We start from the raw sequence: 13,351 nt of genomic DNA, 5'->3' as shown, positions 1-13,351 counted from the left end.
GAGAGGGGACGGAGGGACGGGAGGGGAGGGGAAAGGCATGCGAGGAGCAGATTTCTCATGGACTGAAACAGTCACACTGAAGACCTTTGACCCCCAGCCACCCGAAAAAAACTCCTTCCTCTGGAAAGAATGTGGCTCTGCACCCCTCTGACCCCGCCTCCTCTCGTCCTCTCACGAGACCGAGGAAGCACCATCTCCAGAACGTGTTCTAATCTGTGCAGGGATGGAATTTGATTTCCAAAATGTATGCCGTGCCCCGTGTGCCGTGTTACAAAGCAATTGTTACAGCGTGTGCGTTTAGCAGATCCATCCGCTCTTTATTGGAAATGCTTTAGTGGCCTGGCAGCTATGGAATGTTAAATACCAACACGCCTTTAATTTTACTGGTTCCCCGTAATCTTTAAGACAGGTTCCTTATTTAAAAAGTTAAATCAAGTGACGATGGACATAACATATGTATAATAATATTTTTATTTTTACAAGCAAGCCACTACTTAGGTTAAAAAAAAGAAAATTCCCATTGTTAAATTAGAATACAAGAAAGACACAGAATTTCAAAAAGCTCAAAGATGATTATGTGAAAGCGCAATAGTTCACTAGACACTCGTATTTCAATAGCATACAGTATAATGTCTTTTTCATTGCTACTGTCCCTTGCCTATGGATTTGGATTTACCCGCCGATGCTGACTGACATACCTCAGGACACTTCTGCTTTTTCCTTTGTACTTAGGAACATCAAAATGATTCCCAGCTTTCTCTATGCCTCGTTATCGTATAGCAATGGCTTCTTTTCTTCTTCTTTTCAGTAAAATTAGTTTAAAATTCTTGCCTGGTGCATTTGCATAGAGGAAGATCTCTGTTGTCCAGCAATACGCACAAGTACACTCATAATAAAGCCCAGACAATACACCTTTTTTTGGCACACGTTCATTTAGATAGAGACATTTTTGCCTTTGTTAGGCCACTTAGGTGAGAGAGAAAGAAACATTGCATCCCAGCTTCTTTTGGAATTCACGTTAGGGGTTACGAGGGCTTCACAGATATAACATCCTTTCACTGCCGCACCTTCACATCAGCTCGGTGGAAGTGCTCACGTCGTCGGGAATCTGGATGTCGGCCAGAATGAGGTCAGCGACAAGGTTGTTTCCTTTCAGCTCCAAGTTCTTCAGCAGTCCACTGAGACTCTCGTCGCTGACGTCACACACAAGCTGCTCCAAATGCACTCCACCCTTCGCCTCCGTCTCCTTTTCCCCTGACTCGGACGCCTCCTTGCCGTTTTCAGGCTCGAACGTGGGAATGACCGAGACCTCAGCGCTGTTCTGGAATCCCTCGGTCGCCGGGTTGTCTGCCGGCTCCTTCGCTTTGACTGGAGCTGGGGCAGGAGGAATGTCAACGGGTCGGGCATCTTCTTCGGGGGCGCATGGGTTGATCAAAGGTGGTGGAGAAGAAATCTGTGGCTCGGGGAGAGACTCTTGGCTGAGGAGGTCCGTCTTCAGCTCTGCGGCCTCAGCTGCCGCCGGCACCAACTCTGAAATGGGTTCAGAGACTACCTCAACTTCTGCCTCTGGTTCAGGAACTGGAACCGTTTTGGAGACTGGCTCTGGTTCAGGCAGTGGTTCGGCAACTGGATCTGGAGCCAGCAGAGCTTCAGCAACAGGTTCTGAATCTGGTTCTGAATCTGGTTCTGAATCTGGAGCTGATGATTTGCCAAGTGAGACCAGAGGCTCGGATTGGACTGGAGCTGGTGTTTCCTTCGCCACGGGCTCAGCATCCTCCTCCACTCCACTGTTAAACACCAATTTTTCAGTGATGGAACACGCCACCTGCGCCACCTGCCCCAGAATCTGGACATCTAGATCCTGCGTTTGAGTTTGAGTTATCCCAGAGTCCTCCGCTGGTTGTCCAGCTTCTGACTCCTCTGCAGTCTTTGCTTCTTCAGCAGTCTCAGCATTGTTAGTTTCTCGCTCTTTTCCAAACCGGTTTCCCATAATGAATCTGAACAGACAAAAAAAAAAAAAAATTGACTGGATGGAAGCAATGAAATTTCAAATGCAAATGCTAAAAGTGGTTGCACAAAGTAGAGTCAAACTTTTATTTGGCTTAAAATTAAGATAAACATTAATTTTGCTGGCATTGTATTGTAAAAACATGTGGAACTTTTTCTTCCAATTCCTTGAATAGTTGATCAAAGCGTTTAGTGGTCAGGATACACTACACCCTTGTGCGTGCTTTGTAGGACATTGTGTTCTCTTTCACCTTTCCCGGGCCGCATGTGCAACGTGTCCTATAAAGTGTCGGCAATGAGCGTGCAGTCCACGGGGGATGTTTGCGCTGGCACCCGACGAGGACTTATTTATTTCTTGACTTCTTTGCACTACATGTCCCCCCTCCCGCGCGCTCGAGTGGACAGACTCGATCCGGACGTTTAAACGCGCAAACGATCATCACCCAGCAGTGTCAACCAATGTCATGCAAATTATAGTTCACGATTTCCATTTTTTAACAACCACACCTTGATCCAGTTGTGCTTCCCATCAGAACCACGGATCCTCATTAGCGCAAGCTCTCAATAATTAATACCCACCATATGACCAATGTCCACGTCAGAAAGTCACCAACACAAACAACGTCCCTGTGCCACTTTAATTGTTTGTCAAAGATGAAACGCACAAGAAGAATCCCCTGCGAACTACCCCGCCTCCCTCGCGCTGAACAGACTAATAACAATCGACCCCAAATAAGCAGAAGTAAAAAAAAAAATAGAAGCCCTGCGGTATTAACAGATAGTTATAAACGATAACCAACCGTATGAGCCGCGTCGTCTCGCAGTAAACGGGGGATGAGGTCTCAGATGAGCTCGCACACACAGACTCGGGAGAAGACCGCACGTCCCGAGTAGACTCCTGCACACACGATGCCGCGCGCGTTCACGTTATATGGGCGTACCCGACACCCACCGCAGGACTCCACAGATACGTAAGTAGCCTAAACAACACAGTAAACGACCTATTTGCCTATTAGTCATCATTTATTTGTATTATGTGTTTATTCTTGGTAAACACCTCAGGTCATGTTTGAGAGTGATTCCCCGCCATGTGATATGATATGTTTCAACATGTCATGTTTCATTTTGATCACAGCTTTTTTCAACAGATTGTCCAAAGTCCACTTCATGTAAATGCAATGAGGAAGCCGATCAGCTGACTCAACCGCAGGTCGAACATTAAACCCTGCATGCTGAGAAGTTGACCACCGGCCCATTCCAAACCAAGACCATAATGGATTAATTCATCTTTTTTTTGTTGTTGTTCTGAATATACAAGCTGCACTCTTAGAGATTGCTTTTCCAAGTGTAAAGTGTTGAATACATCTGGCTTAAGACGGCTTCGGCCATGTCTCTGTCTTTGAGGAGGCCTGCAGGGCTCTCTTTTTGGATTTCCGTGTGTCTCCTGCTCATCCTCACTAAGATGTTGACCTCCCTGGTTCTCTTTGCTGGTGTGTTCATCGTCTCCAAAGAGGTCCTCATCAGTCCCTTTCCAATTTTGTCCTACGCGTCAACATGGCGAGCCATCCTGCTCGTCCAGGGAACCCATCGGCGGAGATGAAAACGAACCTCCTGGCAACCGCGGTTCTCCTGTGTTTGTACATCCCCGTGGTGCTCGTGGCCTTTGCCCTTCTGGCCATGTTGAATGAAGCCAAAGTGCTTGACTACGGTATAGTTTAGTTGATGCTCTTCACCATTAGAATAAAAGTACTTTATGTTTTTTTGGTTCTTTTATTGTATTCCTTGAGGCATATGCTGCTGAAAAGCAATAATATATTTCATGATAAACCCTTCTTTGGTGCAATAGACTGGAGCATACTGCGCTGCTTTTGTGTCCTGCTGTAATTCCGTGCTAAAATATCTCGCAAAAATAAAAAAAAATGTAAGTAGTAATATGGTTTGCTTTAATGCAATGGTGGTAGAACACAATACAACAAATCTTTAATGTCGACAACTTGGGATGAAATACTTCCTTAACAAATGATTTTGTTCACGACTCTAAAGCACCTCGCATAGCTCAAACCGGCTTTTGGAGTTTTCCTGATATTTAGCTTTTAGACAATTAGAGTTTAATCTTGGACGACCATAGGCGGGGTGAGGGTTACTCAACGGTAACCGTGCACACTGTTTGAAGAAGACAAAGTTGCAGTGAGCGTCTCTTGACAATGAACACTTTGTTATCCGGAGAAGCTCATCTCGTCCAGAGTCCAGAACACGGGCTAAGGTATTTAAGGCTTTCCAGTTTTCAACGTTTGTACAAAGTTGCTTAAGATAATGAAAATAAAGGACAGTGCAGCCACGGCCACTTCATAATTCATCAAAGCTGAAAAAACTTGTGGTGGAAAGATATCTTTACCTAAAACACACTTGCTTTAGGTTTCACATTATAATTTAAAAAGTACTACCACACATCTATGTCACTCATGTTCCGGCTTTCTGGTCAAAGCTTTCAGCAAAACATTTCTGTTCACAAAATACCACGTTATTTGTGTTAATGGGAGTTCCATTCACTCATGTCAGCTGTATGAAATACACAGCAGCTCCTTTAACACTGAACCCCAGACTAAGATGTGCAATGCCGCACCAAAATGTGGTTCTAGATGCCGTATGCTGGAGTTCATCATCGGGTGAAAAATATTTCCCTCACAAGCCGCAAGGCGTCATCCTTCTCTTTTCCCTCAGCCTCCAGTCCGATATTCACCAGACCGCCACGATCCCGTGCAGGTCCTGCCCTCTGACCCTCAGGTCCCAGATGCCGCGGGCTGATCTCCACGTCTGTTTCTGAAACACGTTGTATCCAGGGCATCACCGCCGTCTGAAGACTGCTCCGCTAAAGTCAAAAGCTCTGCCGTCTTCTCTGCAGTGGCCCGGTCCTCGCCCGTGTTCACAGTGGTGACTGCTGCCTTGTCTTCAACCTGTGTGTGTGTGTGTGTGTGTGTGTGTGTGAGATGGGGGTGAATATATTTCATTTCATATAAAATGCAAAATTGTGCAGGATAATAATACATTTTCTTTGTATTTGTTCAGACAGGTCTTTGTGCAGGCAGACAAATGTGTTTGGCACAAAATTGGAAAAATCAAAACATTTATATATAATGCGATACAAATACTTTTTTTTAAAGATTTAACAATATCGGCACGCGTTCACTTAATTTGCGCCTCCAAATGTTGGAAGAGAGGGAAAAAGCGCCACCTTGCGGTCAGCGGGGAGAGCGACGTCCTCGCGGGCGGCGTCGGTGAGACGCGAGTGCGCCGCCTCCACCAGCTCCTTCTCGTTCATGCAGTAGAAAGCAGCCCTGAAAAACACACCGCCGCGTTTAGTCGAAACACACACCGCGCAGCAAAGACGGAGACCTGGTTCGGTTCGTGTTCTGCGTCGTCTACCGGGCAGTTTTCCGCTTCCTCGCGCTCTTCAGCGGCTCCTCCTCCTTCGCTCTCGCGCCCTTCTTCGCCATCCACGACGGCAGCGCGCGCCGCGCCTCGGACATGGAAACCCCGCGTGTTGCACGCGTGCGTTGCTTGAGGGGTGACCGGGGTCTTGCCGGTGAAGTGGCCGAAAGAGAAACGAGGGGTTACCAAGGCGGTATGTTGAGGTCGCGTGATGCAAATGGCGGACCGAGTCTTTAGCGCCACTTAGCGGAGGAAGAAACCGCTTAATGCGCCGCTGGGGAAAATGGGACGCCATCTTCAAAAAAAAGATTCAGAAACATTGATTTATATAGAAAATATTTTTGTGCATTGTATTGTTTTATTGTGTCTTACACGTTTACGTCAGTCTATGGCAGTATAGCTCGGGAGTGTTTTTAAAAAAACTATTGCGTTTGATTTATTATTAATCAGGAATCAAGAAACATTTATTGCCAAAATATGTCATACATACAAGGAATTTGACTTGGCGGTTGGTGCGTGACAGTAGACAGTGTAACAATAGACAACAAGACAGCAGTGCACAAGTAATAAAATAAAATAAAATGAAATGCTTGAATAAAATTGTCTCGCACGTAGCCTAACTGAGTCTAAAGCTAAACTAGATCACTTATCCAAACACATTGAGAAGTGCAACCCGAAGCATTTACTGTACTATGATTAAAATGCATAGGAAATCCATCTATGAATTCCAAATCTTTTTCCATATCCTGTTCCCTCTCTTATACATTTACCAACACACACACACACACACACACACACACACACACACACACACACACACACACACACACACACACACACACACACACACACACACTCTCTCTCACTAGACTTCATCGTGTGTTGGAATTAATCAGGTCTGCAGTTGGGTGCTGTTTAATTAAAACTGTGTTGCAAAGTCTGATCACCTGTTACATAAAACCAAACTTCATTTAAAAATGGATAAAATACAACAATGTTAGTTTCATCATCAACCTTTTAAAATCCATTTTCAATAACAATAACTGGATCATGGTAATAGTTGTTTCGTTGCAATTTAATGCATTCCCGGTTTGGAAAATGATTCAGTGAAGCACAATGACATCAATCCATGATGCAGCTGATAGTCCGTGCAAGTCTAGTCGCATGACACATTTTCTCACTTTGCTCCTCTCTCTGTCCTTTTATCAATCTCTTTTACTCTCTAATGTTCCGAACAGTCTTGATCAGACTCACCCACTCAGGCCTTTTAATTACGTCTCTAAAGCCCATTTCCAAAGTGCTTAGGCCTTGAAGACCAGCTTTGTAGACGTGACTAAATTAAAAAGTGGTTAAAAGGGAGGGGCGAAAAACCTCAAGGCAAAGAGCATGTTTTCAGCCAGACGCACGCACAACGTCATTTTTGCTTAAGCGCTCACGTCCAGTGCATTTTAGGAATGAAAGGTAATCAAACCGCTGAACTGGTAAAAAAAAAATGAAATTTCAAAATCTTCCACCATATTACTATTTGTCAAGAGAAGCACTTTTTGGAGATAACTGTACTACTGACCTACATTTTGTCCTTCATATATTGATATATATATATATATTATATATTATATATACTGAAATTGATTATTAGACCAGAACCGACCTGCAGTGAAACGCCTCCTCGAAGGCTGTAAACAGTCCTCAATGCTGTCCATGTGGCTTCAGTGACGACAATCATTTGTTTGTATCCAGAAACTAAAAATTAAATGTAACCCTCATCATCGCCCTTAACTCATTACTACCGTCATTGTTAAAAATGAATCTAGCATAGAAAAAGAAATTAACCTCCGTGGAACTCATCCTCTCCAGGCCGGCTGCCACAGATCAGGCCAAGCTAAGAAGATTTCTTTTTGCTGATGGAGTAAAGCTTGTCACCGCTTTGTGGGTCGAACATGGCCAACATTCACTCAATTTACTGACATGAGAGCGTGTGCACTGCGTTTTTGTTTTAACATTTCATCAGGAATCAAATGGTTGTATTTGTATATCCTGAATATGGTAATGGGCCTATTTGCTTGGAATGTTTGAGATTGCAGAACAATAGTCCATCTTTACAGAGTGCATTTTGAATAGGAAGAAGCTTTTGTACACGCAGGTTGGATTCGTCATTAACATCCGAAACTGAAAAAAGTTACTTAATTTCCCCACATTTCCTCCAACATCCTCTTCACGTTTTTCCTGCTCCGGGGTCCTAATTGATTAGAAGCAGACTAATCTTCCAGTTGTATTCTGAGGCTTATCCCCGCTCTGAGTAAAGTTCATCACCATTGGCCATCTGTCCTAGAAGTGCATGTTGTGATTGGCCATATGGCACAGTAGAGCAAGATTTAGGAAAAGCAGTATCTTTGAATTGAATGAAGATATTCTACTGGTCCCGAATTAAATGGCGTTTTCTGTCGGAAGAGACATGATATCATTGTATTACTGTAATATGCTAATAGTGCAAGTTCAATTCAATTCAATTCATTTTATTTTGTATAGGCCAAAATCGCAAATTACAAATTTGCCTCAGAGGACTTTACAGTCTGTACACATACAACATCCTCTGTCCCGAAACCCTCCATCGGCACAGGAAAAACTCCCCAAAAAATGAAAAAACCCTTCCAAGAGGGAAAAAAGGAAAGAAACCTTAGGGAACACGTCAGAGGAGGGATCCCACTCCCGGGATGGACAGACTACAATGGATGCCATGTGTACGGAATGTATAATACATGCAATTCCTATGACAGAAATGATTCAAGTAATTGTGAGTAGTAAGCCAGGCGCACAGCAGGACCACTGCAGGGGCAACCACCATCACATAGAACCACCATCCACAGAAGCCTGTGGGGAGGGAGAGCACAGAGACTTAAGGAGAGGGTAATGTTGGGTTTACGAGTACAGTAATATGATTAATATCTAAAATAATAATGATGATGATGGCAGCAGCAGGCGTCAGCATGGCCACGGTAGGTGTCAGGACCAGGGTCCAGAAGGAACTACGATCTACGGAGACCTGCCAGGGGAGAAAGCACAAAAAACTCCCGGAAAGAAGCTGCATTAGTCATGTGCATTAATAAATAAAATTAATAAAATGTGAATTATGTTAGAACGAGAGCGTGAGAGAGGAGCTCGGTGTGTCCTAAGAATTCCCCCGGCAGTCTAAGCCTATAGCAGCTTAACTAAGGGCTGGTCCGGGCTAACCTGAGCCAGCCCTAACTATAGGCAGAATCAAAGAGGAAAGTTTTAAGTTTTACTTTAAAAGAGCTGACCGAATCTGCCCCCCGGACTGAAAGTGAAACCTGGTTCCACAAAAGAGGAGCTTGATAACTGAAGGCTCTGGCCCCCAGCCTACTTTTTAAAACCATAGGAACAACAAGTAATCCAGCATCTATGGAGCGCAGCTGCCTTGTAGGGCAATAAGGTGTTACAAGCTCTTTAAGATACGACGGTGCCTCACCAGCAAGTGCCTTGTAGGTGAGGAGAAGTACCTTAAAATCTATTCTTGATTTAATAGGGAGCCAGTGCAGAGAAGTTAATACAGGAGTGATATGATCCCTTTTCTTAGTTCTTGTTAATACACGTGCTGCAGCATTCCGAATCAACTGGAGAGGCTTAAGATATTTACAAGAGCAGCCTGATAACAAAGAATTACAGTAGTCCAGTCTGGAAGTGACTAACGCATGAACAAATTTTTCTGCAACACTTTGAGACAGGAAGTTCCTTATTTTTGATATGTTACGTAGATGAAAATAGGCAGTCCATGAAGTCTTCTTTATATGCGAGTTGAAGGTCATATCCTGGTCGAAGAGAACTCTCAGATTCCTGACGGTGCTGCTGGGTACCAGAGCAATTCCATCCATAAAAACTGTATCACGTGACAGCTGGCTTCAAAGACGCTCTGGGCCTATCAGGATAACTTCCGTTTTTTCTGAGTTTAGCATCAGGAAGTTGCCGGTCATCCAAGTTTTGATGTCTCCAAGACATTCTTGAAGTCTAACTAGCTGGTCCGTCTCTTCTGGCTTGATCGACAGATACAGTTGAGTATCGTCTGCATAACAATGGAAGTTTATGCGGTGTTTCCTGATAAGATCGCCCAAAGGAAGCATATAGAGGGTAAATAAAATCGGTCCAAGTACAGAACCTTGTGGGACTCCTTGACCAACATTGGTGGTCTTTGAGGATTCACTGTTTACAAGCACATTCTGGGATCGATCCAATAAGTAGGATTTAAACCAGCTGAGTGCAGTTCCTTTGATACCAATTAAATGTTCTAGTCTCTGCAACAGGATACAATGGTCTATGGTATCAAATGCGGCACTGAGGTCCAGCAAGACAAGAAAAGAGATGAGTCCTTGGTCCGATGCAAGTAGAAGATCATTCGTAATTTTCACCAGTGCTGTTTCTGTACTGTGATGCGCTCTAAATCCTGACTGGAAATCCTCGAACAAAGCATTGTTTTGTAGAAAGTCACATAATTGATTTGCGGCGGATTTCTCAAGGATCTTAGAGAGGAAGGGAAGATTAGAGATAGGTCTGTAGTTAGCCAACACCTCTGGAGCAAGAGTAGGTTTCTTAAGAAGAGGTTTAATTACAGCTACCTTGAAGGACTGTGGTACATGTCCTGTCAACAAAGACAGATTCATAATATCTAATAAGGATGTGCTAACTAAAGGAAAAACTTCCATAAGCAGCTTGGTCGGAATCGGATCCAAGAGACAAGTAGAAGATTTAGACTTTGAAAATAAAGAAGTCAGTTGATCCAAACTATATTGGGTGGAACAGATTACTGCATCCCAGTGACTTCTCTTAAATCATCAAATTATTTTTTGTGTTTTTTATTTAGACACATTTCATGGCCTTTACGATCACTAATGGCTTTTGACGTTACAGCTGTAGATTATGTGGCAATTTATCACATAATCTTTATGCACAGCGCATTCCTTAAATCCTGCACTGGCTGACGACAATAAAGCTAAATATTGTGTAGCAATTAATGCCTTTACTCTATGTACCCATACATACATAGTTCTTTAAGGAACTAAAGACAGTTCATCAAAAGCATTATCTACATTTCTGACATTTAATCATCCGCATAGGCATCTCCGTCCATAATACTCAGCTTAGTGTTCAAAGCCGGATGGTCCCAGCAGTCCAAGTCGGAGAGATGACACAAATATCCTTCTGGACAGATTTAGACATATGTGATATCGTCGAGCAGGAACAGCGGATGCTAAACCCCCTTCTTATCTCTGGCCCATATGACAACAGATTAAATGGATGAAGAAAAGAAATACCCATTCTAAAATGTCTGTAAAAAAACTACTGTAAGCCATCAAAATACCTCAAATAGAAATCCATTTAAAACCATTTTGGATTCATTATTTAATATTTCACTTGCACTCAGCACCTTGTTTTTTCTCGTAATCTGTTTATGGAGGATCTGGGCGGCTGCTCTTGCTCCCACGTAGCATCTCTTCTGTGATCAGTAAACATTCCCATGAGCAAATCATTAATGTGAGACAAACAACACTTTTGTTATTGAGTATATGTCATCTGGGGAATTTTGTTGTCTAGAGCCGTTTCCTAATGGTCAAAGACGTGAAGTAAACAAGGAGTAAAGTAACAGTGTTTTTTTTTCAAATGTTTTGGGCAAAACACCCTGTAAACTGAGGAGAGTGGCTTTGTTGGGTGTTGATAATCAGATTTTTGGAAGAATTGCTCTGTTTACCTGTTGGTTCAGTAAACTTAATTCCATCAGACTTTCTAATAATCAGGTAAAAGCCAATGCATGGTCTACATATGGCAATTCATTTGAAAGTAGAAACAGCTCAAAGCATCACCTCTCAATGGTCTGTTTTGCTTCTTTGTTTCTGACTGACTTGTGAGATTAGCTGATGATTCAACCCGTAACCAAAGTTTTTACTTTAGCTTGGGTCTCTTGAGGACCTGCTTTTAATTGATGTATCAGTAGAAATGTTAAAAAAAACATATATGAACCATATAAGCAAACACATGAACAAATCGCGGTCATGTGATGAAGTAAGTTTTAATCAGACCGTCATCTATGCGGATCAACAGTGAACATTCGCACTCTTTGAACTGTGGTTTCAGTCTGGGAATAAGCTTAAACACCCTCAAAAGTAATAACGACTTCCTCATTTTCACTTGTGTGTCTAAACTCAGAAATTTGATATTGTTTTTGTGTTGCTACGAGAGATTAGGTTTTACTCGAATTAAGAGAACTAGAACAGATAGATCAGCATACCAAATATCTCCAGCATGAAGATGGATTTGTATTGCTGTGTTACGTCCGGCTGCTCCATTAGTGTTTTCTCCTCCCCCATGTCTTTGTTTCCAGTCTGTTCTTCCCAGGTGTGGTGAGTTGCTGCTGACGATGCAGGCGTGGCCAGCTGTTCCTCCAGCCAATCCAGCTCTCAGCTCTGCTCCTTTAAAAATGTTTGTGTGTGAGAGCTTGAAAAAAGAGAGGGGGTCTTGTGTTTTGGGAGAGTGTGAGAGTGACATTAATTTAGATATTGAAAGAATATATGGTTTATGTTGTTTGTTAAACTGTCGTCTATTGTACACCCAGGTCTGTGTTTATGTACTTACCCCAAGAGTGCTGTGGAGCAGGGCTAGGTAAGATACCCTGGGGTCTACATACACCCGTAGGGAAAACCTCTGTTAGATACACTAGATTAGAAGCCAGCGGCTGTCACCCTGTGTATTGTAGCAGTGAGGTAAGTGGTGTGATAGGTTAGATTGTGGTAGGTAGGTTTAGAGGGTTAGGGAAGCTCAGGGTCCTTTGTTTTGTTTCTTTGCTTTGACAGACCGTTGGCACCGCCCTACTCCACAGGCCTTGTTACCTGTTAGTCCTCCTATCCCGTGTCTTTGTACTTGTGTGTAATTGTTTGTTGAAATGTTTGTATTGTTATTGTAGGGGAAATAAACCCACCATAGCCATCATTGTAGTAGTGTCCGTTACTTATTGTGATCGCAAGCTGGGGCCTTCCGCCGCAAATCCGCCGCAAATCAATTATGTGACTTTCTACAAAACAATGCTTTGTTCGAGGATTTCCAGTCAGGATTTAGAGCGCATCACAGTACAGAAACAGCACTGGTGAAAATTACGAATGATCTTCTACTTGCATCGGACCAAGGACTCATCTCTTTTCTTATCTTGCTGGACCTCAGTGCCGCATTTGATACCATAGACCATTGTATCCTGTTGCAGAGACTGGAACATTTAATTGGTATGAAAGGAACTGCACTCAGCTGGTTTAAATCCTACTTATTGGATCGATCCCAGTTTGTCGTTGTAAACGGTGAATCCTCAAAGACCACCAATGTTGGTCACGGAGTCCCACAAGGTTCTGTACTTGGACCGATTTTATTTATCCTCTATATGCTTCCTTTGGGCGATCTTATCATGAAACACCGCATAAACTTCTATTGTTATGCAGACGATACTCAACTGTATCTGTCGATCAAGCCAGAAGAGACGGACCAGCTAGTTAGACTTCAAGAATGTCTTGGAGACATCAAAACTTGGATGACCGGCAACTTCCTGATGCTAAACGGAAGTTATCCTGATAGGCCCAGAGCGCCTTCGAAGCCAGCTGTCACGTGATGCAGTTTTTATGGATGGAATTGCTCTGGTACCCAGCAGCACCGTCGGGAATCTGGGAGTTCTCTTCGACTAGGATATGACCTTCAACGCCCTATAAAGAAGACTTTAAGGACTGCCTATTTTCATGTATGTAACATATCAAAAATCAGGAACTTCCTGTCTCAAAGTGATGCAGAAAAATTAGTTCATGCGTTTGTCAGTTCCAGACTGGACTACTGTAATTCTTTGTTATCGGGCTGCTCTTGTAAATCTCTTAAG

The 13,351-nt window shown here is 43.2% G+C and overlaps 1 protein-coding gene and 1 long non-coding RNA gene across 2 annotated transcripts; one reads left to right on the top strand and one right to left on the bottom strand.

Annotated features, from left to right (window-relative positions):
- Positions 1-453: 453 nt before the first annotated feature.
- Positions 454-3,161, bottom strand: LOC120812650 (uncharacterized). The gene is made up of 2 exons (XM_040168798.2): positions 2,808-3,161; positions 454-1,997 (listed from the first exon to the last, which is right to left on the bottom strand). The coding sequence occupies exon 2, from the start codon at positions 1,988-1,990 to the stop codon at positions 1,070-1,072; it is 921 nt and encodes a 306-aa protein (XP_040024732.2). The 5' UTR covers positions 1,991-1,997; positions 2,808-3,161; the 3' UTR covers positions 454-1,069.
- Positions 2,840-3,766, top strand: LOC120812651 (uncharacterized). Its single transcript, XR_005710694.2, has 2 exons — positions 2,840-2,978; positions 3,156-3,766. It is a non-coding gene; the product is annotated as an uncharacterized LOC120812651 (long non-coding RNA).
- The last annotated feature ends 9,585 nt before the right edge of the window (positions 3,767-13,351 follow it).

This window comes from Gasterosteus aculeatus, chromosome Y (assembly GCF_964276395.1).
Source record: "Gasterosteus aculeatus chromosome Y, fGasAcu3.hap1.1, whole genome shotgun sequence".
Lineage (NCBI taxonomy): Eukaryota > Metazoa > Chordata > Actinopteri > Perciformes > Gasterosteidae > Gasterosteus > Gasterosteus aculeatus.
This window is presented reverse-complemented; position numbering and strand designations above follow the sequence as displayed.

Bases quoted from the DNA above. Each gene is read 5' to 3' on its own strand.
- LOC120812650 (XM_040168798.2), bottom strand. From the start codon at position 1,990: ATGGGAAACCGGTTTGGAAAAGAGCGAGAAACTAACAATGCTGAGACT.